Source organism: Cricetulus griseus, chromosome 6 (assembly GCF_003668045.3).
Source record: "Cricetulus griseus strain 17A/GY chromosome 6, alternate assembly CriGri-PICRH-1.0, whole genome shotgun sequence".
NCBI lineage: Eukaryota > Metazoa > Chordata > Mammalia > Rodentia > Cricetidae > Cricetulus > Cricetulus griseus.
This window is the reverse complement of record NC_048599.1, coordinates 321,393-347,890: the sequence shown is the minus strand read 5'-3', so window position 1 is coordinate 347,890 and position 26,498 is coordinate 321,393. Positions and strand designations below refer to the sequence as shown.

At 51.8% G+C, this 26,498-nt stretch overlaps 2 protein-coding genes across 22 annotated transcripts; both read right to left on the bottom strand.

Annotated features, from left to right (window-relative positions):
* Positions 1–1,438: 1,438 nt before the first annotated feature.
* On the bottom strand, positions 1,439–15,285 carry Uckl1 (uridine-cytidine kinase 1 like 1). Of its 11 annotated transcripts, none has more exons than XM_035446984.1 (16): positions 15,116–15,253; positions 11,842–11,945; positions 7,363–7,553; positions 7,178–7,284; positions 6,907–7,077; positions 6,755–6,826; positions 5,754–5,943; positions 5,608–5,669; positions 5,035–5,051; positions 2,753–2,851; positions 2,561–2,654; positions 2,391–2,474; positions 2,183–2,305; positions 1,964–2,071; positions 1,735–1,891; positions 1,439–1,658 (listed from the first exon to the last, which is right to left on the bottom strand). In XM_035446984.1, exons 2-16 carry the CDS (start codon positions 11,907–11,909, stop codon positions 1,579–1,581), a joined length of 1,623 nt encoding a protein of 540 aa, XP_035302875.1. In that variant the 5' UTR covers positions 11,910–11,945; positions 15,116–15,253; the 3' UTR covers positions 1,439–1,578. The 11 variants fall into 11 exon arrangements, with proteins under 11 accessions (XP_035302875.1, XP_027275791.1, XP_035302876.1 ...); XM_027419990.2 differs by having other exon boundaries at positions 2,391–2,453; XM_035446985.1 differs by having other exon boundaries at positions 7,363–7,550.
* Positions 15,286–15,363: 78 nt separating this feature from the next.
* Znf512b (zinc finger protein 512B) lies at positions 15,364–26,108 on the bottom strand. Of its 11 annotated transcripts, none has more exons than XM_027419972.2 (17): positions 25,961–26,107; positions 24,160–24,285; positions 23,776–23,918; positions 23,363–23,491; positions 22,683–23,269; positions 22,351–22,577; positions 22,180–22,251; positions 21,907–22,092; positions 21,687–21,811; positions 21,500–21,592; positions 21,262–21,360; positions 21,002–21,172; positions 20,308–20,502; positions 19,953–20,054; positions 19,535–19,597; positions 18,922–19,020; positions 15,364–18,339 (listed from the first exon to the last, which is right to left on the bottom strand). In XM_027419972.2, exons 2-17 carry the CDS (start codon positions 24,281–24,283, stop codon positions 18,088–18,090), a joined length of 2,667 nt encoding a protein of 888 aa, XP_027275773.1. In that variant the 5' UTR covers positions 24,284–24,285; positions 25,961–26,107; the 3' UTR covers positions 15,364–18,087. The 11 variants fall into 11 exon arrangements, 9 of the variants coding, with proteins under 9 accessions (XP_027275773.1, XP_027275772.1, XP_027275774.1 ...); XM_027419971.2 differs by lacking the exon at positions 25,961–26,107 and adding an exon at positions 25,716–25,933; XM_027419973.2 differs by lacking the exon at positions 25,961–26,107 and adding an exon at positions 25,716–25,933 and having other exon boundaries at positions 21,916–22,092.
* Between the last annotated feature and the right edge of the window lie 390 nt (positions 26,109–26,498).

Sequence of the window (26,498 nt, the reverse complement as noted above, 5' to 3'; positions counted from 1 at the left end):
GTTCCAATACCTCATTTCTAAATGCCTTGTCCGGAATGAAGAAAAGAACCTGTTAGTCCCTCATACCCTGCTAAAGTAGCTGGATTTTATCTCACTTGTATTGGTATGATTTGTTCTCAGGAACCAATCATCCTGGTTGGACTTGGGTAGAGCCCTCTTACGAAGTACCTGGCTCCTACCTAACTTCTCATGGTATTCCTAAATTCCTCATTTGGGAAAACCTGACTGGAAGGAATAGAATAGTCTTTCTTCAGTTTCTCAGCAATAAAGTGCAGGAATGAATGAACCATTGGATAGAGCCTGGAGACCTGAAAGAGGATCCATTTACCTGTTACAGAGAAGGTCTTCCTGACCTCTTCTTTGGTCCTCTGCACTCAAGGGGCCTAGCTGCCCCTTGAGCGAACCACTCACCTTATCTCTTCACCATTGTAGACTGGCCTCTGCCCAACAACTTCCTGTCCCCATCTCATGACAAGCAGAAAAAATGCACACACCAAGCTGGAACAGAGTTTGGGGGCTCCCAGCCTACCTGTCACAGTTCAGAGATCCACAGTTCATATCCAATTAGCTGTCCATGTGTATGTCTGTCATGTCACTGGGATAGAATCAACATGACAGTAAACAAGCAGTTTCCAGAGAAGCTTGTCTGGTAGCAGTGAGGCAGGGCTGGATGTGAGATTTTGGTTCTGAAAACCTGAGGCTCTGACCATCATGGAGCTGAGTCATCCATAGCTTAGTCCTTGCCATAGCTTCCCACACACCAGCTTCTTCTGGGTCCCTTGGTAGTATAAATGTGGTTGGGAGAAAGTGGTCACAGAGGCTGCCTCCTATAACACTCAGAACCCTAGGTAGCCCTGTCTTTGGGTCCAGGTCATGTGGGCACTGAGCTGTGTGGTTCCTTTGGAGGCCCCACTTCTTCCCTTATCTCCATCAGGCAATGAATGAATAAGCTTCAATTGTAAGGAAAGTAGAATGCAGGAATGAGAATACCTTGTCCCACTGGACAGAAGCTAGACCTTTCTCCTCATTCTCAACTCCTGTCTTAGAGTTTCTGTTGCTGTGAAGAGACACATGACCACAGAAACTCTTACAAAGGAAAACATTTAATTGGGCCTGGTTTACAGTTCAGAGGTTTAGTACATTATCATCAAGGTGAGAAACATGGCAGTATGCAGGCAGACATGGTACTGGAGAAGTAGCTGAGAGTTCTACATCTTGTTCTGCTGGCAGCAGAAGGAGCCTGTGTACTGATGTAGCTTGAGACCTCAAAGCCCACCCCCACAGAGGACACACTTCTGACAAGGAGACACCACCTAATATTGCCACTCCCTTTGGGCCAAGCATTCAAACACACGAGTCTATGGGGGCCATACCTATTCAAACTACTACATACACCTTGGCATCTGCCAAGCCCACCCAGAATACATTGTGCCACACCTTCATTTTTTGGAGCTTTATTTATTTTATAAAATGTGAAAACTAAATATCATAGGTAACATTTTTAAATTCAAATAAGTTAATGTGCTGTCTACAATCCAGGAGGCAGGATAGAGAAATAAGAGTAGCTCAGGCTGGGAACTAACCCATAGAGGCTGTCTCTTCCTCATCACTGCCATCAGGGACTGCATCTGTCCCAAAGTAGCGATCACCAAAATTCCCTGCAAAAAGAAATAGCCTTGTGTGATTGGGTCCTCCCGGGTCATCAGACATGCCCCTGGGCTATGACAGTCTCACCAATGCCTGGGATGATACGGAAAAGGTCATTGACACGCTTGTCTACAGCTGTGGTGATGATTCTCACACGTGGGAATGCATAGGCCACAGAGTGCACACCCATCTCTGCCATGAGTAGGGATAGCAAGAAGATCTTGTCCTCAGGCACATCATGGTCCTGTGTAGCATGGGGACAGGTGAAGTTCCAACACCAAGGGAACCTACCTGCAACCCACCCAAGTCCACTTACCAGGAGTACACGTACAGCCATCATGGCTGCAGCACCTGTGGATACTGTGCAGTCCATCAGGATCACATGGTCATCACTAATATCCTTGGGAAGTCTCAGGTAGTGGAGCTATAATGGATAGTAAGGTCAGAGTAGGGCCCCCACATCAGGCTTCTGAGCCCCTCACTCTCCCCAAGGACTGGGCATGACTGTGACCCTCAGCCCTCCCTGGCTGGACACCTCAGGCTCCCCTGTGAGCTGGTTGGTCTGGATGAGGATAGTGCCAATGCGCACATCCTTGCACACAGCACGCAGCGCAGGCTCCATGGTTTCCCCTGCACGCAGAATGGACACTCCGGTTATCTAGCAGGGAAGGGAGGCCGAGTAAGCTGCAAGCTGGATGCCTCCAACCTATAGCCTCCTACCCCAGCAGCTATTGCCATCTTACTTGCTTTCCAGCGTAGCACTTTCCCACGTAGTCCTGCCCCTGTGGGGTCTGTACAGTGCAGTCCTGCATAGTGAATTGGGGTATCTATAAACAGCCAGGGCTGAACCTCCATCATAAGCCCACATCAAGATGGCAGGACTACTTCTACCCCTTATCCCACAAATCCACACCTGGAAGGGTAGGAAGGACAGTGCATGTTCAATAAGCAGCCTCATCAATCTTTTGGAGTAGAAAATGAATTCATCTCGGCTAGTCTCCTTGTCCCTGATGGTAGAATAAGCAGGCTTTAGAAAGGGATGGGCCAGAACCTGGAGGTAGAGTGGAGCAGAATTTGGGGTAGCACTCTTTAAGTGGGCCCTTACCTGATGATGGTGTGCATGCCTCGTACCTGTGGGGTACTCTTGAGGACACTCAGTGTCTGGGGAAGGGGATGGCACTGGTGAGCTGAGGCCAGCGCAGCCCTAGAGATACAAATTGATTGGCATATCTTATTCAAAAGTCCCTGTCTGCCCCAGAGGACGTCTGAACACCACCATGGGGACAGGCATGTGCAGGGTGGGAGCTGTCTTTTGGCTATGGCTGACCCATGAAAGAGGCCTTGTTACCTAAAATGCCAGGCAAAAGTAAGAAAGCTCAATTCTGAACACTGAACACCGTCTCAGTGAGGATGCTAGGGGCTGAGCCATGAGGTGTCCCCTCCTAGGCTCAGATAAAGTAGAGAGGCCAGACAAAGGAAGAAGGGAGCTTACTATGGGAACAGATCCCAGCCTCCAAATGGACAGTTTTCCCCAGCTTCTCCTGGGAGCAACATGTAAGCTGTAGGGTCAAGTTCCACTTAGACCCATCCCCCAGGTAGTATGCAGCCCCTCTCAGGAGGGAGGGCCAAACAGGGAGGGCTCAATGTCAAAGGCTACTCCACCCGAAACCCAAGCCTGGAGAGGGAAGGGGCAAGGGACTTGTGAGGCAGAAGGAAGCAGGGCTGGTTAGGGGGTGCAAACAGTGATCATGGAAAGGAGGGGTCACTGAAGCACAAGTTCAGGAACAGTGCAGGGTGTGGGGTGGCACACAGCGCAGCACAATCAGAGCTTGCTCTGCTCACATATCCCAACGCAGCTTCCTCTGCTCGCCAGGTGAAGAGCGTGTTCAGGGAGGGAACAAGGCAGGAAACAGGTTTACAGAGAGGAAAAGAACAGAGAGAAGAACACTTAGTGGGGAGAGTAGCCAAGTCCTTACAGAAGGTACCCTGTAGCTACCAGATGGCTAAAGACTTGTGTCAGGAGGCTTGGCACTGACAGCCTTGGTGCTTGAGGGTGGAGCACCACCTATACCCAGACATTTCCCCCTCCTGCTCACCGGTAACTTCCTGGAGTTGAAGGAGACCAAAGGGTTTAGCCACTACTTCCTTGGCTGACCAGAAAATGGAAAGTGAAGCTGGCTGTGCCTGGAGATTTTTCTTAGAATTCAGGCTTTATAAAGGCTCTCGCACAGGTCTGTGGCACCCTGGTCTTGGTGAGGCCAAGCAGAGATTCATGCAAGGACAGGAAGCAGGGCTGTTTAGGCGGCCCTGGAGGCATTTCCAACACTGGCTCAGAACTCCTGGGGTATGCAGTGGAACCAAGAGGGCTCCCACAGTGGCTCAATTGGAACTTCCCAACTCTGAGGAAAGCGTAGAAGAAGGGCAGGTCCCTGGTGCTACCTGTGGCTCTTGCCTGGACTTCGATCAGCAATGGTTAATGGCATAACTCAGCCTATCCAAGATTCCTGCTGCAATGCCAGCATTGCTCCTTCTGCCTGAGTTGTGCTGCAGCTTGAAGATTAAGCTAGGATGGGGCAGGGCATGGGTGGAAAAGGCAGAGCCAAGCTCTCACTCCCCACTCCCCAGGGAGATTCAGCTGAGCCCAAAGGCCCTAGGATGGTTCATTTTACAAGATACAGCAGCCTAGTACGACCCAGGCTTATTTATGATTCTAGGAACATGTCAGTGTAGTCCCTGTCTTGGACGTGTGTGGCAGTGTTGGCCTAGGAGGACAGCTGTGTTCTCTGTGACTGGACCCCAAGATAGGCTCTATGGGGAAAGAACCTCTATGAACATCTGGCCAGCACAGGTAAAACATAAACCTGGGCCGGTCAGTGGTGGCACATACCTTTAATCCCAGGAGGCAGAGGCAGGCGGATCATTGTGAGTTTGAGGCCAGCCAGGTCTACAGAGCGAGTGCCAGGATAGGCTCCAAAGCTACACAGAGAAACCTTGTATTGAAAAACAAAACAAAACAAACAAACCCCACATAACCCTCGGAAAGGCCAGGTGGTGGTGGTATGTGCCTTTAATCCTAGCATTCTGTAGGCAGAAGCAGGCGGATCTCTGAGTTTGAGGCCAGCCTGGTCTATAGAAACAATTCCAGAACTACACAGAAACCCTGTCTTGAAAAAAAATCAAAACAAACAAACAAAAACCCTGGAAAAATTCCTTATTTTCTCTGTATGTTAGTGTTCTTGCATGCTAGCAAGGGAAGGAGCAACTAGGCTGCACCACTCTATTCCTGTGGTATGGACTGACTGACTGCTTGGCTAGGTGACAGCTGACCTGGAGCTCAATGTAGATGTTGGAAATGCCTCCATCTGTGCAGAGAGTTGTGAGTCTTACCTGACGCTGAGTTCACGCTGTGGCAGCAACACAGGGAGACACAAGGGAATGGGTGATGCATCAGTGACCAGGGCAAGCAGCCAGGCTACCCCCAACCCCCAGTGATGGACACTCCACAGCACCATGTCGAAATAGCTCAGGGTTTGCAAACTGTAAGAGGCAAGTTTCTAAGGACCTCTGAACTTGGGACAAGCTGGGCTGGGACCTGTGGCTCTGGGCTAGTAGTAGTGCCTGGACAGAACTGTAGCCAGACACTACAGCCCAGCCATAAATCACCTAATGTGGGACCTATAGTGGGAAAAAATTACTTGTAGAGTAACTCAGGAAGGGAAGATGGAACTCATTGCTGGAGAGTGGGTCACCCACCCTTGTTACTCTCCCAGGGTTGGGATAGGAGTGCACCCTTCATGCATGGCCAGGTCTCCTTGCCTATCACAGAGGGCTGCACCATTTAAATAAACTCAGGGGGTAGGTTCAGAATACTTGAGAGCCAGTACCTGGAGGGTATGTGAGGTGGGGTGAGTATGCTGCTGTGGGGGAGACAACAGAGAGACAGGGACTTTGAGTGCTAACCTCTTCCAGCTGGCTGTGAACATGTTGTACAATCAGGTCAATGGCTACTGTGTTCCCACTCCCTGGAGGGGGAGAAAGAGAGGATAACTCAGAAGCCTTCTGGCCCTTCTGCCCCACTGGCAGGAAGACAAGTCTGGCAGGCTCACCTCTGGGTACCACAATATCTGCCAGGCGCATGGTGGGCTGGATATACTGCTCAAAAGCAGGCTTGACAAACTTGTTGTACTGCTTAATGACACCCTCAATGTCCCGGCCTCGCTCACTGATGTCCCGGCGTAGCCGCCGTACCAGTCGGATATCAGAGTCTGTGTCTACAAAGATCTTCATGTCTAGGAGCTAAGTGGGGAAAACAAGCCAGTGCACAGGGCTGAGGTAGGTACCTGTGACACCATCATATAGACACCAGGATCGACAGAGCTAGAGTGGCAACATGATCAGCTCATTATCTATAGGAGCCATGATCATGGGGGCCAGCTGCCGACAAGACACCTATTGGCCTAACCATTAGTGTGTGTAGGGTGCATCCATAGGAAGTGTGCATTGGGATGCATTGTGGGCATGGGGTACAGAATGGACACAGTGACAAGTCAGGCAGGAATGGGACTTGGCAGTGTGATGTATACATGACTTCACTCATTATATCTCACATGAACACTGCAAGAATGGGGCTTTGTAAGCTCAGGGTGTGGCCTCCTCCAGTCAGCATGTGATAGGTGGGCCCTGAAAGAGCCATGTAGGGACTGGAGCTGCCATGTGGACATGGTAAGAGTCCTCTTGGCCTGGGCCAGGGTCACATTCAGGTATATCCTGGAGGCCTTGCTCAAACTCACTGGCTTTAAGTCCTTGTTTGTTCCTCAACAAGGAAGAATATCAAGAGCAGGGGAAATAGAAGTACAGCCCTTAGCAGGTAGGAGAGGGAACTATTGTCCCCAGAAGCCATACCCCCACTGCAGTAGTCAGTTAGCTGATGGTGCAGAACATCTGTGCATGTCTAGTATACACCAGGTAGGGCTCATCTAGAAGCACCTGATAGGAAGCAATCTGCTCAGAGAGCATGGGGCATGGAGGCCGTGGGGATGGGGTAGAGTGTTTAAAGGAATTGTTTATGGGAATGCCTGTGGAGTAGGTACTGCACGAAAGCTCTCACCTCCAGCAGTGTCTTGTCAGCAAAGGCCATGATACCCTCAAAGATGATGACATTTGCACCATACAGTGTTTTCTGCAAAAGAATCCAGGCAGTTTCAATGTTTAGCTCAGGTCCTTACAGCCTCTTCCAGAGCCCCAAAACCATGGGCCTACCCAGTCTTTTTTCCGGCTATGAGTAGTAAAGTCATAGATGGGTATTTGGACGCTCCTGCCCTGCTTTAGTTTCTTGAGGGTAGAAATGATGAGATCAAAATCAAAGGCATCGGGGTGGTCAAAGTTGAAATTGTTGCAGGCAGCCTGTTCCTGCTGCTGCTGTGTCAGAACCTAGGGGAATATGATGAAGCCCTGTGATCACAGGCCTACATTTGTAGGGTCAAAGGGGTCATAGAAAGGAGGTGCTCTGGGGAGATGACCAGAGCCTCACCTTATAGAAGGAGTCCATGGACAGCAGGACCACCCAGGGCACATCTAGAGCTTCAATGATCATCCTGGCCACAGTGGTCTTCCCAGATGCACTGCCACCTCCCAAGCCTGTGGGTAGAAGGTTAGTTATAGATGGGCTGACCATGCAGACTGATTCCCGAAGGCGTTGTCCCACACTGATATTACCAATGGCAAAGGCCTCCTTGGACTGCGTGCCATGTTCATTGTACCATGGTGGCCGCCCGGCTGTGTAGATGGTACGTTTGCTTGTGCGAAGCAGGGGTGGCTCTGACTTGCACTGGCTGGTGGTGCGCTTCCGGGGTGAGCGCCCAGTTCCCACTGGTGGGAGTAGTCTGTCCAAGGACCCTGCATTGCTGCTGTGAAGAGGGATGTGCTCAGCCTCAGTCAACAGTTGTCAACCTCCCTGGTCATGCCCAAGTGGGACAGGCACAGTATGGGTTCAACTGGGGAGAATGTGCCCAAGAAACATACCTGTCGCTGGTCCATGGAGTTAATGGGGGCACAAGACCTCAGACTGTTCACACAGCAAGGATAACAGACAGCAATGAATGGCAAGAGGGCACAGGAGGTATACACAATCTCAGAGCCACAATCCTACCCTTCTGTGGACTGTAGTGGGTAGAGCCTCGGTCTCAGGAAATGAATACTCAAGGATAAAGAAGATCCCATTAAGGACTGTGCCCTCTCTCCAACATAGCATACTCTTTGGATAGTCCAGCCAGCCACTACTGCCCTGCAGGGTGGTTGTGCCCCATGAGGCAAGAGTGCAATGTACTGGCCACATGACAGTGGCAAGATATGCTCTGGGGGACTCTCTGATCTGGCACCTGGTCAAGAAATGTAGGAAAGAAGGCAAGAAGGTCTATGAAGAACCTACTTCTCATTATGACTCCTTCTGTGTTCCCAAGTCAGACACTTCTAGCAGTCTGTAAACGCCACCTGCCTTGGCTGATGTGTGTTTGTGCATGTGTGTATGGTGGTGGTTTGAGGTGGTGACCCAAGATAGAGGAGAGACTAACAGAGGGAAATGTAACCCAAAGAAGGTCAAAGTGGATCTGTAACTGTGTATGCCCATAGCCTATCACTCATGCTAGATGGGCACTCAGAACCCTAGTGACATGTGCATTCCTAAAGGGGTGCCATTTCTGGACATGGCTTTCACATCTGAGAATGAGCAGTATGGTGGTTTGAATAAAGATGGTTCCCATAGGCTCACAGGGAGTGGTACTATTAGGAGGTGTGGCCTTGTTGGAGAAATTATGTCACTGGGGGTGGGCTTTGAGGTTTCAGAAGCTCAAACCAGGCTAATGGCTCACTGTCTCTTCCTGCTACCTGTGAATCCAGATGTAGAACTCCCAGTTACTTCTCTGGCACCATGTCTGCCTGCATGCCTCCATGGGCTTCTTGCCATGACGATAATGGAGTAAACCTCTGAACTGTAAGATGCCCCAGTTAAATGTTTCCCTGTAGGGAGAGACCCTGATTATATGTACTGCTGACCACGCCTGTTTGGGCATGGTTGTGGGTAGGTAGAAGGATATAGATAAGTGTGAAGGAGAGCTGGGCGCTCTCTCTCTGGGTGTTGAGCCAGCATTAGGAATCATTCTGGGACTGGACTGTTCAGAGTGCCAATCTGGTTACTGATTCCTCATGTGAGTACAACTCCCCAATAAATTACCAGTTAATAACCTGTCTCGGATTCCATTCATGTTCGTCTATATTTCCCTTTATAAGAGTTGCAGTAGTCAAGGTGTCTCTTCATAGTAACAGAAACCTTAACTAAGACAAGCAGCTTCTACAGAGTCTCAATGTGCTGCATCACCTTCCTAATACCTGACGTTTGTACTGAGATACAGCCTGATGCAACTAAGAGGGCTGGAGAGTTGGCTCAGCAGTTAAGAGACTGACTGCTTTTCCAGAGGACCCAGGTTCAATTCCCAGCATCCACATGGCTGCTCACAACTGTCTGTAACTCCAGTTCCAGGGGATCTGACACCCTCACACAGACACACATGCAGGTGAGACATCAATGCACATAAAATAAAAATAAATCTTAAAAAAATAATTTTTAAAAGTGCTAAGAGAATGAGATGTGTTTAACAGAGGTACTTTCTGGCTACTGCCTGAAAGGAAACCTGGGTAGGTCGCACAATCCCAGCTTCAGCTTTCAAATTTACTCAAGAAGCTCTCAAGTCAGTGGCTTAGCCATGCATGCCATGACTCACTCATGTGGGATCAAACTGAACTATGGCCACTGACAATACAGGATAGTGTCTGGTGGGTAGGAGGGCTGCCAATAGACTGGCAGATGGATGTGCCAGGCTAACTCCTTATAGGATGCCTCCTGCAGTGGCTGGTATAGTCTGGAGTACCACAAGAGAAAGAACACTGTATGGAATACCAGGTAAGCCTGAGGTGAATAAGGCAGATTGGCAGGTCCAGATGGGAACAAGTATCCCTAGGCCACTCTTGGATAAGAAAAGTATACTATAATGAAATATGGTTCCATTTCATAAAAGCCTATCAATAGATGAAAGATGCTCACTTAGGGACTGAGGACATAACAAGTCTGGGGCCTGATTCTCAGTATATCCCAAAACATCCTCACCCAAATGCACATTCATGCCAATGTCTGTGAGAAAGGTGTGTACTCAGTAGCCCTGAAAGCAAATATGCCAGTATGATAATCTGGATTTCCCTGGAGAGCACAAGTACAAGCTCTCTTATCAAAACGGACATTAGCAGGGCAGTGGTGGTGTATGTCTTTAGTCCCAATACTCAGGAGGCAGAGGCAGGTGGAGCTCTGTGAGTTCGAAACCAGCCTGGTCTCCAGAGCCAGTGCCAGGATAGGCTCCAAAGCTACACAGAGAAACCCTGTCTCAAACCACCCCACCCCCCAAAAAAAAATATCAATCAAAACGGATGTTGGGTTTGTCTGGGAAACTCTGTTACTGCTGCCTCACAACTCACTATGGTGCTTCCCAGGGCTGATAAACCAGGATGTGGTCTGAGGCAAGCTTCTTTCTGCCTCTGGGATAGCTCAGTTTGGGAATAATTATGTTCTCAGCTGATAATCCTTCTTAGAACCAGGAAGATTTCCCGCTGTGTGCACATGAGTGGGGGACAAGCAGTGGAAGAATGAGTAGAAACCCAACATGTAACTGGTCATACTGGCAGCTCTGAAAGGTGCAGGACAACATACACACAAGTGAGCATCATGAAAAGAGCCCATCTGTATCCAACGAGGAAAACACTGCAATTCATCCTTGGGGACAAAGACAATGGACCTGCTTGTTTCATACCACGCATCCTTACCAGAGCTCAGAGAATGAGCATAGGGAATAATTAGTCAGTCTGTTAAGTTCAGCCTCACCTCCACTGCTCTGGAGACAAGCACAGGAGCTCAGAGCATGGGCTAGGCACAAACAACACAGTTGAATACCTAGACCTGAGTCTGCCAGTCAGGGGTCTTAGGGATAGATAGCATGTGAGGGGGACACAGATCAAGAAATGATGAGCTTACTGAAGGGGCATCACCTGCATCCCAACTCAGGCCTACCTGAATGGCTCAGTCAAAAAGGCAGACAACTGTAAACACAAACAATGAGGTCCCCAGATCCCCAGACAGAGGGTAACTGGCTGCTCACCCGAGTATACTAATCCATTCACAGTAAACAAATGGATCTGTGAAGCTTATCCATTGGACTGACCTTTCCTGTGGACAAGAGCGGGGGAGGGGGGGCAGCTAGAGGAAAGAGCAGAGACTCCCTAGGGTTCCAGAATGGAACCTTGCCTTGGTCCCTAGAGGCAGCATGACCACAGTACACAGGGTAGCTCTGGAAGGCCCCAGTAAACAAAAAACAAATTCAGGTCCTCTGTCTTCCCACTGGGTCTCCTATACATTCCCCCAGGGAGCTGCCCTCAACTTTTGGGAGTAAACCACTCCAATGCAGAGCATTTGACTTACAAGAGGCCAAACAACCTGATAAAGCTCCTAGCACTGCCTGCCTGTAGGTTGTGCCATAGCCACCATTGGTAAACACAAGTACACACAAAGAGGCAACAGGCTGGGGCTGTTTTCCTGATTCCCCTGATTCTCACAGTACCAGCTTCCCTAGAGAAACTTAAGTTCCCCATCAGTGACTCTTCTCCACCTTGGGGAAGATCCCTTCCAAGATATGTGCCCAGTTGCAAGCAGATCAGGGAGGGCTTTGCCAGAAATCCACCTCATGCTGTGTCTGTACCAAGCCCAGCCCCCCCTGTTCTACTCAAAGTTAATAGCTGTCTCCTGAAGCCAGAGATAAGGCATCAGCCCCTTTCTCACAAAAGGTGCCTCTTGATAGGAAATGAGCACAGGGTACTTCATCTCTCACCCACAGACAGACAAAGCAGCTTCTGGCCTCAATAACAAAAGTTCATTTGTACAAACAGAATTAAGAACCACAGCAAATGCAAGATGCTACTATCCATAACCCATAACCCCAAGCCAGACACATCTGTAACCCCGAACACTTTTCAGCTCCCAGGAGCATCTGCCAGCTTGTTTGTTTTCATATATCCTTGGACACGCATCACACACAAGTCAGGAATAATCAGTATCATTGGCAAGTGGGGTTCTCATCAGCAGGGACTGCTGCAACTCACCTGCCTTCTGCTCCAAGAGTCCAGCACCCTGAGATCCTGATGCCAGGGTAAGCTAGGGGGCTGCTCATTGCCAAGGATGCAGGTAGGTACAGAGGTGGGTGTCCCTGGACAGTGGGATGATAAGGTATGTGTGGTCTAGGTGTTAGCAGTTAGAGTATTACTACCTCTTAGAATTACTATTGTTCCCAAGGACAGCTTGGGATTTCTGGCCACCTGAACTAGTCCTCCATGGGTGGAATCACTCCTGTGGGCAGCACAGCAGAAGATCTAGGTGGGGTTGGACCCCTAGGCTGGCAGCAATAGCTTACTATATACAGGGGGGTGGGGAACAGCAGCTAGATGGCTCCAGGAGCCCTACTGCACTAAGGGAACACAATGCTAGACTCAGAGGCCAAGGCCACATGTATAAGAGGATCACCCAGTTAGGGCTCATGCACCAGATATTAATAGTACTGACTCTGGCCTGCACAATCCCCAGGCCAGTTGGTATGAAGTGTATTTCAGTGTCAGCCAGTATGCTCATTGGCCTGAACTTGCTGAGGACCTCTGTACTCTAGCACCTTTCCCCCAATTTCCTAGAAGAAATACATCTGTGCCCCGAATGCATACACAGCAAGATAAGGAAATCTGGGACCCCTCCAAGCCAGGTGATCTGAATGTCAGTGCCTCCCTCCTGGCCCCAAGGTGCCTCCTACAAGGATAAACAAATCTGAAACTCTACCCTAGCACATCCAAGAATAACCTTCCCACCCCCACCTTACAGAGGCTCCAGCAAGTCCTAAGGCCATCCAGGCCTTATCATTCAGCAGGGAACATAGCCACCTCCCTGCCCACAGCACAGAGAGAAAAGGAAGATTTGGTGCCAGCCTCAGCTGAAATCTCTTTACTGGCTTAAGCTCTAATCAGAGAGGTTCTACTGGCCTTGGGGTTCCCTTCCAGGGGTGGGTTGGCCTTACTGCAACCTCATCCTACCTGGCTGACTTCCAGCACAAAGACAGTCTGGCAGGTGCTCAGAAAAAAGGAAGCTTCCAAATGGACTTCACACACCTGAAGAGGAGCCACTCTGGGAGCGCCTTGGAAGCAGCTCTTCTCACTACCTAGGTAACTCATGAATATGTCTACATCACTACTAGACACCTGGAACAGGAAGAGCTTATCTATGTTTACATGTACATGTATGTGTTTAAGGTTTGTCCCTCTGCCTCCACTCTCAGGTGATTGGCTGGATATGCTCTAGGATTTCTCTGGGAGGCTAAAGTTGTTCTGGGCATGGATGCAGAGTCAAGGGGTCCTAGGGAATCAGTTCACAAATTTGCCTGGCTGATCACAACAGAGGATCCTGACATGTTCTTTGAGTACCCTATCAAGTCAGGATCAATGGGTAGAGAAGCAGGCCACAGGTTTGTGCTGATCTCAGAATGGGAAGACCTAATTGCAGGTTACAGTTAATAGACCTTCACCACCTATTGATTCACTAACCTTGGCCCCAGAACATCAGACCCTGACTCCTGAACTTCATCTTAACCTGGGATATACCAGGCTACCTGGCCAATAACTCTGGCCCCTAAGTTTCCTCCTTTTAGGCCTCCATTTTAGGTCTCAGGGCTGTCTGAGGTAGGTGGTGCTGGAAGCTGCTACTCAGTCTTCATTCCCCTCTGGCTAACCACCAGGTGATGGCTCTGTCAACTGTGGCTCAGATGCCATCACTTGGTGGGAGTGAAGCTCAGGAAATAGGGTTACTGAGGACCTCAGCAGGTGCCTCACTGATAAGGAACCTACATGTGATAACATCATGGAAGTAGAGCTGCCCTGTAATTTGCATTCCCCTCTGTCAGAGAAACTAGAATCGAATGTCTACAGCAGGGTCTGAAAGGAGGCAGGCTCATCGCTTGGACCACCAAAGGACTAAGAAAGGTCTCAAGGTCCCTCTGCTGTCACTAGATCTACAGTCAAGTTACCTTCTGACTGCTTCTATGGAAGATCTGCAAGGGGAAGGGGATGGTTCAGAGACAGTCACCGAGGCAAAGTTCACAAGGTAGACACAGGACTGGGAGACTAGAGGCTTCCAGTGGCTCACTTGCCACACTGTAACTCCTTCACTCACACACCTCCACCTGCATCCCAAGGCTCTAGGTGGGCACCATTAGATTCTGTTCACTCTCTATAATCTCAGCCCAATATCCATTTTGTATATTGACACAAAAGCTACTGGTTGTACCAGCTAAGGTCAGGAGACTCCAAGGAAAAAGCATCGAGGGTGGGCAGATAAGGGGACAGGTGCTAGGAAAAGCAGTAGGAGAAACCTCAAGCTGGACAAGGCCTACCAGCCACTCCCTCTCCTACTGCTGCCAGTGCCTGAGGCACCAGCACAGTCTGTATCTTCTCAGGGTGTTTCCTCGGGAATCCCTGGAAGTATGTGACCATGATCTCTTTGCTTCTGGTTATATCGAGACCTTCTGAACTAGAAAGCATCAGAAACTCATCCTTGTTAGACCCAACCAAGTTTTTCAGGCTACCAGTTAGAATGTCTTGGACTGTGTGAACTAGCCGCGATTTGCCTCATCCACCTCCAACACCTGCCATCCCAAAATCGTCTGGGCTCACAGTTCCCCAAGCAGTGCTCTGCGGCCGGAAGATATCTGGCCTTCAACTGGTTCAATCAGACCGGAAGAGGGGCCACATACAGTTCCAAGTGCGGCCACCGCCCCCTGTCGGCCGTGGCCTGGAGTTGCTACTCGGGATGATCAGGCGGAGCCCTCTCAAAGGTCCTGAATGCCTCGGAAGGGTCCGCAAACTCTCGGGCAGGTGATCACCACCTCACCCAACATTCACAATTACCACTGGCCGCCAGGTGGGTAGGAGATGGTGAGATCAAATTCGACGAAGTAAGAAGGTCGAGCACGCCCACCACCCACCTGGGAGCCTAGAGCCAAGTGTGCAATCGCTAGGGACAGAAACCCAGGCCACACAGGTCAAACAGGTTTCCACTCTCCGCGCCTCCAAAAACTAAGGACTTGGGCAAGTTCCGCCTTCCGTCCGCTGCGGCCCTTCAGGCCACCTGCCACCTCCCTCTCCCTGGCAGGGAGTTGCCTACACATGGCTCAGGAGGCCCCAGGGCTCTGGAGAACTGCCGAAATCAAGAATCCACGCGGCTGAGGAGACCTAGCTGCCCTAGCCGCGGAGCCACCCGGGCTTTAGGAAGGGAACGCAAGCCGTGCGCTGACCCCTCCCAAGAGGCGAGCGCGGCCTCTGCCTTATCCAGGCCCGCGCCTACCGGTCCTCACACGCGGTCTCACTCTGCTCGGCCGGGCGGCCAGGCACGTCTGGGGCCACAGTGGATGGTAGGGGCGAAGGGGAAGTGTCTGCAGAAACAGGCGGCGCAGCCATGGCTTCCCGAACCTGGGGGAGGCTGAGTAGGCGCGCCGGGAGTCTGGCACGCTGCGGACTACGAGCCCCACAAGGCTGTGCGGCAAACCTAGGGAAGGGCCCGCCCCCAACACAAACTCAGCCGCACAAAAGCCCTGGGGGGAAAAAATCAATAAACATTTATTTGATACAGTAATTTTAATACATACAGTTGATGGCCCACCACCGCACCACTCCGGGCCAGGGGATGAAGATGGGGACAGATGATCACAAGGCGGGCAGGACCCAAGCTCACCTCAAAACATCTTGCAAATAAAACACTTTGTAGATAGAATATATATGCATGTATATCTATGGTTACAAGTGATAGCCAGAAATGCACTTGTGTAATGAGAACTGCATTAAAACAAAACCGAGGAACCCAAAGTTTAGGAGGCGCTGCAGTCAGGTATGAGGGGTGACCTGGGAAACCAGGTCTCCAGGGCAAAAGGCCCGTGTTCCACCCAACAGGGAAACACAGAAACAACTCTCCCCTCAGAACCACCATAGGGACAGGAAGGACAGGAAGGCCCCAAAATCTGCCTGTGCAGGAACATAAAGTGCACCCTGGTTCTGCATGAAATGTCTGCCCTTGGCACTTCTCTGGTATTTTTAGGGCAGGGCAAGCGCTGAGCCAGAGGTAGATCTGTAGAGACCCTGACTTTTGCATTTTGCCAAGGACCCAGGGTTTGTTTGGGCCAAGTCCACCCCTCCTGGAGACCTGCCATGATGGTCCCTCTTAAGAGGGTCTGTATAGGCTGGTGGTCACCTTTGGGCCAGAATAGGGAGGTGGGCAGACTGATGAACCCTGCCCAGGGAGGGCCTTACCACCTTAGAAGAGCTTTACAAACTAGCTTGCCAAAACCCCTTACCAGCCACCACCTATCCAACTGCCACTTTTGACAGCTGCCCCCACACCCATTTCAAAGACAAAGGAGTTAAAGTGCTGAACATCAAGTAATAGAACCCCAAGTCCCATATCAAGGCCTACATCTGGGCCTTGAGGCATGTCCTGGAAACTCAACCCCCAGCAAACCTAGGCCCTTCTTCTGACAAGTGCTAAGTACCTGAGAGGCTGGGGTGGATGGTCACACCCCACAGAGGTGTTTTGAAAGTGCACTTGGGGCCCCATTCCCTTCCACAATTGCACACCACCACCCAAAAGTCCCAGGCTACCCTTTGAACTTTTGACACTGGATCTTACCCACCTCTGTGGCCACCTTCTGATCATGTCAAAGGTGTGTAGGAATTGAAGAGTTTATTTGTTCATTCAACACCTCCAGCATATAATGCCAGGGTTGCCCAGAGTCAGAACCATCCTAGACAGGAGTGTACAAGGACTCCATCCCAAATCTCCTGGGAACCCCTCCCCCTTGAGGTTGGGGGTCAGGTGCCAGTCAGTACTACAGCCCAGCTCTACCTTCGGCACCAGGAAACCCTTAGCACCAAAACATAAAATTGTTGAGTTTTATATATCTATATATATATGTAAAAAAAATTTAAAAAAGGTTGCTACTTGTCACAGCAACAAGACTGGCATCAACAACATCCAGGACACACACAAGCAAATATCAAAATTCACATCGTCCAGGATCAGAAGCAGAGGCCTCAGTCCACCCCTACCCACACTGGAAAAAACTGTTCTCACCCCTTTCAGCCTTCTTCCAGTGTGGTTCAGAGGGGTGGGTATGACCAGGAAGGAGGCCAGATCTCTCTTCCAGGCCTTGCCCAACCTGCAGACCCTGTTATCCTCAGGGCCCCTAAAAGGGTGGGGCTCAGCCTAGAGCTGCTACACTGGCTGAGACCCCATCTTTTCACTATCCTTCAATTTCTGTATCAAATGACTGATTGCCACTAGACACTGAGGACAGATGAAGTAGTGGGGAAAAAAGAGGGCTTCCACAGAACTTGGCTTATGGGCCCACTTAGCATGGTAGACATAAGCTGTCTCTCATAGGCGCTACTCCTGGACTAGAGGCTCCTTCTGGCCAGCCTCTACTTTACATGGCTGTGGCCAGAGGGAGGCATCCCTCAGGGTGCCAACAAGATCAGAAACTGAAGGCTGGAGGTGGAGCATTCTGGTCCTTTGCTCTCAGGTTGGTAGCTATGGGTCTGGACCTCCCTAAAGGTAGAACACACAAAGTTCTTTCCTTGCCTGGAAGGCTACATACTCCACCATGACCACACCAGTCAATGGGGTGAGGCCTGAAGCACAGCAGGGATGACAGAGGAGAGGAGCAGGCCCAGAGAGGTAGAAAACAGAAGCAAGGGGGTCATAAATGGATACAAGAAGACAGATGGGTGGTGGCTGTCAGGGCAGCATGGCAGTAGCTAGACAGGGTCTGTCCTGGGAGGTAGCTGGGAGTACTGGAGATCCAGTGTTGGGTGGAGGTGAGGCCTAAGTGATGGCAGCCAGGCTGCTCATGTGCCTCATCAGCCCATGGGTCACCAGGAATGTCTGAGCCTTAAGGGAGTCAGAATGGGAACCCTACTGGGCCAGAGGGAGGAGATAGGGGCCATTTGGCTGTTCAAGCACACTTTGTGCCCCATGGTGCCAAGACTCTAGATTCTGCCAGGTCCAAGAATGTCCTTGTAGGGATGGCTGGGACCCCCCTCCCCAGCCTATTGCACTTTTGCTACTGCCCCTGGCCCTCCTGGGGAGCCCCACCTAGCCACGTGAGGCAACCTAAACAGGGGAAGGACCACTTTCAGGGAGATCAGAGTGGTTTGCCAACCTCTGGACAGATGGGTGTGTGTGTGTGGAGGTGGAGGACAAGTCTGGAACTGGTTCCCCTAATCTCAACAAAGCTGGGCATGGTGGCTAGGCCCTGTCCACCAGGCTCACTTTTCAGGTGCCTTCCCAGCTCCAGCCTTCCTCCCAGTGGAGCCTCGGGTCCCCCTGTCTCTGCCTCCCGGGGGCCAGTCATCCCTGTTAGGTGGCAGCTTAGATGCTGGCTCCTCAGAGGACCGTTCCTTGGGTTTGCGGCCCCGCTTCTTTCCTCCTGATAGACTTTTCTTCTTCTCTTTCCTAGGCATCACGGAGTCCTGGCTCTTGTGTTTGGGAGGTGGATCAGCTGAGGTCCGGAACCAATTCTAGGGAGGGAAAACTTGCAATCAAGACTGGGAACCTTGATCCAAAGCTACAGACCTAACTCTTTTTTTTTTCATTAGTTTTTAAAATTTTTTACTTATTTCTTTATTTTTGGTGTATGTGTCTGGATGTGCATGTGAGTGCAGGTGCCTATGGAGGCTAGGGAGCTAGAGCTACAGACAATTTTGAGTCTTTTGACAAAGGTGCTAGGAAACAAACTTTTGTCATCTAGAAGAGCAGGAAGTACTCTTAACCACTGATGCATTTTTCCAACCCACCTAAACTATTTTTCGGTCAGACATGCAACTGCTAGGGAGTAGCTGAAGACAAGGGTTTCCCCTGCTTTGGGAGGCTCCACTCAGGGGTCAGGTACCAAGATGGGGCACCACCAGACTATTCTTTTTTCTTTTTTTGTTTTTTCAAGATTTATCACCCCATGCTCTGGACACTTCAGGGGAAGTGAACTGTATTTTGAGAAGATAACACCAGATTTCTCAGTGTACACCATCTGAGCCACCTGTTTTCTACCACCCATCCCTAAGGCCAGTCTCCAGGCCTGCAAGCCCAGAAGATAACTCTCATACCTCTGCATGGGTCTTAAGGATGTGGTACTTGACACCGCTCTCAGAGCTGAACTCTTTGGGACATAGCAGGCAGTGGTATTTCCCCACCAGGTGGTCCCCCTGCAATGCACAGTGGTCCAGTACCCAACCTTCGGAAGATTCAAAGCACCCACATCTGGTCCAAGCCCTTATCCTGCTGCTAAAAGGTTAGGACTAGGGTCAGCCAGAGAGAAGCTGCACTGTCTTTTAGGATGTGTGCAATAGGATTATTAAGCCATCACTGCCAAAGGAGTAGGAAGTAAGAGAAGAGTGGGATGAGGCAGGTGGTACAGGGATAGGTCATAGTCCTTTGGTGAATGTCCTCACCTCAAGCCAAGTGTGCCCTCTGCTCAGGTCAGGATGAACACTTATATCACAAAAGATAAGGAGATCCAGGGAAGGATTTGGAACTAAATGACTAGTATAGGGAACAGAGAGGGATTCTGGGCCACCTGTTGAGTACCTACTAGTCTCTGAGATGCAGTGGACAGGGTAGGGGGTCTTACACCTGTATAGGTAAACCCTTGGCACGAGAAAGCTGGGAGTACTCAGTGTCCCACCCAACCATGGGGATAATCCAAGAACCAGAACTGACCTTGCTGCAGCTGGCAAGATGGGCCTTGAGGCCAGACACACTGGAGTAGATGGCTTCACAGCACTGCAGGCAGGAGACAGCTGTGGGGGAAGCCCTCCCACAACTCCACACAAGGGGCACCCCACCCTCAACCCCAGAGCATTCTGGGGCTTCTCTGAGAGCAGGTCCCTGGAGCCTTGGATTTTGGGCAGGGTGGGTAGATGGGTCCCCAGGTTGAAGTCCCTTTTGTTGACATGATATCTATGTGAAGACTCTACAGGAACCCAGGGTCAGAGATAGGCTGGTCACACTAAAGATGGTTACTTCCCAATAGGACATTCACTGTCTTAATCTCTACTGTTGCCTGAAGGGCCAAACCTGAGCCCTTTATCCTGGAGCCCCAATACCCCACTCCCATTATATGCTGGTCCCGGCTTACATCATTGGGACAGTTCACATGGCCTTTCTCCTTGACTTCATTCTTCCATGCCTCCAGCAGCTGGGGATTAAGTGTAGGGAGGCCTGGCCGAGTGTAGTTGAGCTGCAAAGCCAGGCACAGCACCAGGTGAGCTTCAGGCTTAGGCACATGCTGCTCTGACACATTGCATGTGCATCTGCAGCAGGCTCATTGCCCCTTCACAGACGGGGTTAGTAGATGGCCAAGGTCACAAGAACATGGCTGCCACAGGGGAATCAAATGAGGCCTGTCCTGGTCAGAGACCAAGAAGTTGGGGGAGCAATTAGGGAATGACCAAGGGCCAAGATCCTGCCCATCCCTTAGGTGGGCCACTCACCCTTGCAGTCTCAGGCACAAGATCATCCTTCATGCGCCGTTTGGTCCAGTCACGGGCTAGTTCATCTTCTGCAATCTCCTGTAGATGGAACACGGCAACCTGGGCCGATGTGCGACGGATGCGACCACTTGGAGTCCGTTCTACTCCAAGCAGGTCCTCAGCCTCGGGGATCTTGTCGGTGGGCTCCTCAGGGGGCTAGATAGCAAGTAGATAGCAAGGACACACAGAGGCCAATATAAGCCATGGAGAAGAAAGACATCCAGAGACCAGGAGTTAGAGTTGGCATGAGTTGTAGGCCATTTGTGGTCTCTGCAGGTATTGGGAGACCCAGGATGCGTACAAGTGGTGGGAGATCTAGTAGACACAAGAAAAACAAGACACTGGAGCACCAGGCTCCCATCTGTCCTCTCAGGACACACAGACTTAAGATTACTGGGCGTTGGTGGCTCACGCCTTTAATCCCAGCACTTGGGAGGCAGAGGCAGGCGGATCTCTGCGAGTTCGAGGCCAGCCTGGTCTACAGAGTGAGTTCCAGGACAGCCTCCAAACCAATACTGAGAAAAAAAAAAAAAAAAGCCTTAAGATCACTAAAGGCAGAGATTACACCTACCAGGGAGCACATGAACTCACAAACACAAGCATGACACATTATAGGCCATTAGAGCAAGGACATGGTGGATTATAAGCCACTCACCGGGGCTGTGTGCTCTGAACGCACATGGTAGTCATGGCCAGCCTTGGATCGGTAAGTCTTGCCACAGTGGGTACAGGGGAAGGAGGGACTGTCTACCTCACATGGTGGCTTCCCACAGCGCCGCTGGTGGTACTGATAACCCATGAGGCTGGAGAAGGCGGCTCCACAGCCCTGGGGATCCAGGTCAGAGACTCAGAGACCAGGTAAGCAATCATCCAAGTACCCAAGTCCTCAACTCTCCCACATGATCCAAGACAGACCTCTTGAGGGCAGCGTAGCCGTCCCATCTGCTTCAGCACCTTTCGAAGCCTTTCTCGCTCCTCCTGTTCTCCCCCTTCAGAGGCCTCAGCATCAGTGGGCTGGAGACAGAGCAAGCCTCAGACCTGATGCCAGCCAGGAGTTAGGGCCACAGATCCAAAATCAAGCATAGAGGAGCAGTGGTGGAATGAGAGGTCAGCAGTCAGGGATAGACAGGGAGCTAGGGGTCAGGCAACATACCTTGGCACTGTGTTCAGCCATGGTATGGTAGTTGAGGCCAGCCTTGGACTTGAACTGTTTCCGGCAGTGCTGGCATTTCAGTGCTTCCTGCAACTGTAGACATGGCCTAACTATGAGAAACCCATCAAAGTCAGGGGATCTTCCCTCCCAGTACCTTAGGGGGTAGGGGTAGGGGCAGAAGGCTTACCTTATGACATACTTCCATATGCTTTTTGAGCCCCACGAGGGTCTTCCGGGTAACCACGTTGCAGGTGGGGCAGACAGCCTCCCCCCGTTCATGGATGGCTCGCTGCCACTGCTCCTCAGGGCCACCTGTGAGGCAGGGCCAGGCCTCAGGCTTGTGGGGCTCCTGAATGACCTGGACTCCAGGAGCAGCCCCCATGCCTTTGCTACAGGATCCAGCCCACCATGGAGACCTGTCCTGGGTCCTGCCAGGCAGCCCCCACCTGGGGCTGGGTGGGCCACAGGAGCTGGAGCCTCCTTGCTGACAGTGACAGGGGTGGCCAGCACCTTCTTCCGAACTTCCTCGGAGCCTGATCCTTCTTGTTTCTTGGAGCGATGAACTCGGGCCTTGTCTTCAGCTTTGGCCAGGCCTGTAGGCACACACAATGTGAATAAGACATATGGGCTAAATACCAGCATACTCAGTCTCAGAGGTCTCCAGCTGGCTGGGGTCTTACCTTTGAGCCCAAAGGTCCCTGAGATAGATGGCTGCTCCCCTGTGAATTTCTTAGGTGTTTTCTGTTTCCTTCCTGACTCAGGGGAGAGAAAATGAGTACCAAGATTCTGGTCACATAACTATTGAAAGGCCAGAGCCCACCATGGCCAGTCTCCCAGTACTCTTTTCTTACTGTGCTTTGTGCGCTCGGGGTCCTCCTCTGGCTGGGATGCTGGGTCTGCAGGCCGCAGTGCCTCTTTGCTCATCAAGGGCCTGCTTCCTGGCAGTAGGGAGCTGTTGCTAGGATCTGTACCCAGCTGAAAAGTCACACTTTGGCCCATGGTGGATGGGCCATACTCTCCATTCTCTGGCCTTGCCTGCTTTGGCAGGATGGGGCAGGTGTCCAAACTGTCTGCAGCCCTGCAAGTGTAGGTTAAGGTGAGGTCCAGGCAAATGCAGTGGCCCTCTCACCCCCTCCCCCCGAGGCACATCTGACAACTTACCACCCCAAATAACTTCCTGTACCTTTTCTTATTGCTGTTCTTGCCTGTAGCACGAGGTGTTTTGTTCTCAGATTTGGTCAGCAATACCATTTTGCAGGGTGGTGTGTGTCTGCTGATGGCAATGGGCCTGCTGACCGGCACTGGCTTGCTGACCACAATGGGCCTGCTGACTGGTACTGGCTTGGTGAGTGGCACAGGTTTTGTAACTGTCACAAGCTTGGTGACGGGCATGTGTTTGGTGAGTGGCACAGGTTTGGTGATTGGGATGGGTTTGGTGACTGGCACAGGCCTAGACACTGGCATGGGCCTACTGACTGTGACAGGCTTAGTGACTGGCATAGGCCTGCTGACTGTGACAGGCTTACTGATGCCAATGGGTTTGCTGACTCCCACTGGTTTGCCAACAGTAACAGGTTTGCTCACTCCGATGGGCTTGCTGACCCCAACAGGCCGGTTGATGGTGACTGGCCGGCTGACCGGGCCAGGCTTGGGGGTAGGCAGAGGATGGTCCATGTGATTCCAAATCCGGTGCTTCTCCAGCTGGGTCTTGGAGGTGAATGCGGCCTCGCAGAAGGGGCAAGGGAAGGCCAGCCTATCTGAGATAGCGCCCTGGGCAGGGAGGGCAGGTGTGGGATGGGGCCCCGGGGGCCTCTGCCCAGATGCACTCCCAGGCCTCCTCTTCCCCGACCCACAGCCCCTTACCCCTTGGCACCGCTGATAGTGGTACTTGAGCCCGTAGATGCTGGGGAACTCTAGCCAGCACCCTGAGTTTGGACACTTCACTCTTGAGTGTGCCTTGAATTCATCTTTCCATTGGTTCATCAGGGAGAACTGGATAGAGGAAAAGGTCAAACTGCTGATTTGCAGCTACCCAGATTCAAAGGGCCCCCAAACCAAACCCTTTAAACCTCAAGAGCAGATCAAGTATTCAACCATGCTGCAGGCTACTAACATAGCCCACTGGGGCCTTATATGGGTCAGATGCAAGGGCCCTTGGCCTCATGCTGAAACAAGCTGGCACAGGATGTATTGTGGGTAGGTAAGGGCAGGGCAGTGGCCTTCACAGGCTGAATAGTATGAGCAGCACCTCCCAGCCCCACCCTCAGGGAGCTCACAGGAATATCTCGGAGAGCCTGATTCTCGGCTTTCGGCCTCCCTTTTTTCTTCCCTTCTGTCCTGTCACTGGCTGGGTTTCCGGGGTCAAAGCAGAGTGAGGCCTGGCTAGGCACTGTATGTCCACTGTGAACCACTGGCATACCTACAGCACAGGAGAGAGCAAGGCCCAGTGGATACATAACACCACCACCTCCCATGGGGCAGCAAGTCCAGACTGAGTCTTGGCTTACCCATACCAAGGCCCAAGGTACCTAGGACAAGAGTTTAAGACTCAGGCTAACAATATCCACCCCAAGAAAGTCCTCAGGATATCCAAGGAGGTAGCCTACTCTACCACTGGCTATCTGTACCCTCTAGAATTGATTTCTGCCATGGCTCCTTACCCAGCTTTGGTGGGTCTTGCAATATGGGAAGCTGGACATCCTTCCGGCTGCCACTCTTTCCAGATCCACTTTTGTTGGACCCTTGAAGCCGGCGGCCTCCTCCAACACAGAAGGATTCAGTCATCTCTATAGAGCAAGTGCACAGACCTATGAGCTAAATGGGTCTAACTCAGGGCTTTCATTGGAACTATCCTTGAGGCCCACAATAGGCCTCTCTACCCCATCAAAAAGGATGTAATCGGGGCTTCTAACTCAAGGAAGGGGGTCTGCACAGACAAGATCTGTTTAAATAACTGACAAGGCATGAGCAGTGTGGAAAGAGCTGAGACTCTTTGCTATATTTGACACACTCATCTCACCATCATCTAGACACATGGTACCACAGTGTGCAAAGGATCAGGTGGGGCTTGTGTTCAGAAAGGGACTGTGCAATAGGAAGGAGACTGATAATATCCCTCTTGGGGGACAATTAATTCAAAAGCAGCCATGCCATGATGCCTCAGGGACACCTTCTCCTTAGGGCCCTGGCCTCTGCCCCTCCAGATATGTGATACTAACTTACCCAGATGAGCACCCTTAAAGACCTCTCTATGGACACAGAAGACAGCCAACGTGAGAGTTGAAGGCCTGCTTCCCCACCACATGCACCCATCTCTCTGGTGGGCAAAGTGAAGACCCACTGGAACTCCATTTTGGTCCCCATGCTTGCTGAGCCATCCTACCTGCCTGTCTTCTCAGCCTTCTGTGTAATCAGAGCCCCTCCACCCAGATGGAGGCACTGGTTCGGACTCTGAGCCACCACAGGCTAGCAGGCCACCATTGCTTGCTATTCTCAATAACTTCGAGATTACTTGCCTAGTTGCCCACTTCGGCTAAACAAGTTATAGCCAATACTGGCCCAAGCTTCAGAGCCTGCCAGGCTGAAGCACAGAGCATGCTGGGGGTGGGGGGGTGTGAGGTTCAGGGACCTTTTCTGCTTGGGACATCTCATACCCTGAAAACTGAGGGGGGCTCTGACCATAGTTATGTGGAGGCCTCTCAGAGGTACCCAAAACCACAGAAGGGGGCGGTACCAAAGAGCAAGGTTCAAGCAGGGGAACCCTCTCCTGACAGTTTGTGACCAACTCAAATCAGAGGGGATATGTAGGCGCTGCTATATCCGGGAGCGCTCAGGTTAGACGTCAGGTCAGCCACTGTCCACTGCCAAAGGCAACACCCATACTGGGCCTAGGGGAAGGAGGGGAGGGTCTTAAACCAACAAGTTCTCTGGGTGTTCTCGTTTTGTAGCTTCAGAAAGAAACGAGTCATCCAGAATCCTGGTAACATTTGCGGCCAGGGGCAAAGGGCCTGCTGCACCCTTCCAATCTGGTCAGAGATCAGAGTTAGGGGTAAGGCATGGTGGTCGCCAGAGTAGAAGGAAAATCCCTCCACCACCTGGGGTCCCCAGGATCTCGCTTATAGCCTCCGGGGAAGGGGGCGCCGCCGCGGACTCAGGCCACTCTCCTGGTCTGGCGAGCGCTGCCAAGACGAGCACCTGAAGGCCCGTGGCCACCCACCTGTCACCTGAGGCCGGACACGGGCTGCAGCCCGGGCCCGGAAGCGCCGACCGCGGGGGGGCGAAGGCAGTGAACCAAAATGGCGACTTTTTCTGGAGAAGGAGGAGGCGGGAGGACGGCGCCGACGCGGGGAGCGGGGCGCGGCGCGGGTCCGGGCGCGGCGGGGAGGCGGGCTGAGCACACGCCTGGTGCGGGGCACGGGCTGGCGCCGGGGCCGCGGTAGGGCGAGCACGGCCAGCGCTTACCTGCAGCGCCCAACGGGTGCGGCCGGGCCAGGCCGGAGCCGGAGCCGGGGCCGGAGCCGGGGCGCGGGGCGCGGGGCGCGGGGTCCGGGCGGCGCACACTCCGCGCCGTGCTGCGCACATGCGCGCTCCCGCCCCTCCCACCTTTGACAGTTTTACTGCGGGGGGGAGGGGGCGAACTCTCGCGGTATTCACGCGGCAGCCGCTGCGGGGAAGGGGCCAGTGGGGCCTGCCTGTGCCTCGAGGCTGTGAGATCCCTATCCCCGGTGGTACCAGCACCAAGAGGCCTGTCAAGCGTGCCTAAGGCAGGAGTCGCTTTGTGGACAGTCCAGTAAACTGAGGCATGTCAGGAACTCTCTGGACACTACAAATTCTGTCTCACAGATTAAGCAACCTGTCTGGTTGCGCTAGCTGAAGTAGACCCTATGAGGAAAGATTGCCGTTATAGGAACTCCATAGACTGTCAGTCAGGGTGCGCCCCAGCCTGTATCTGTCCTGGTGGCCACCTTAGTCAATCTACACTCTGTAAAACCATTGGGCT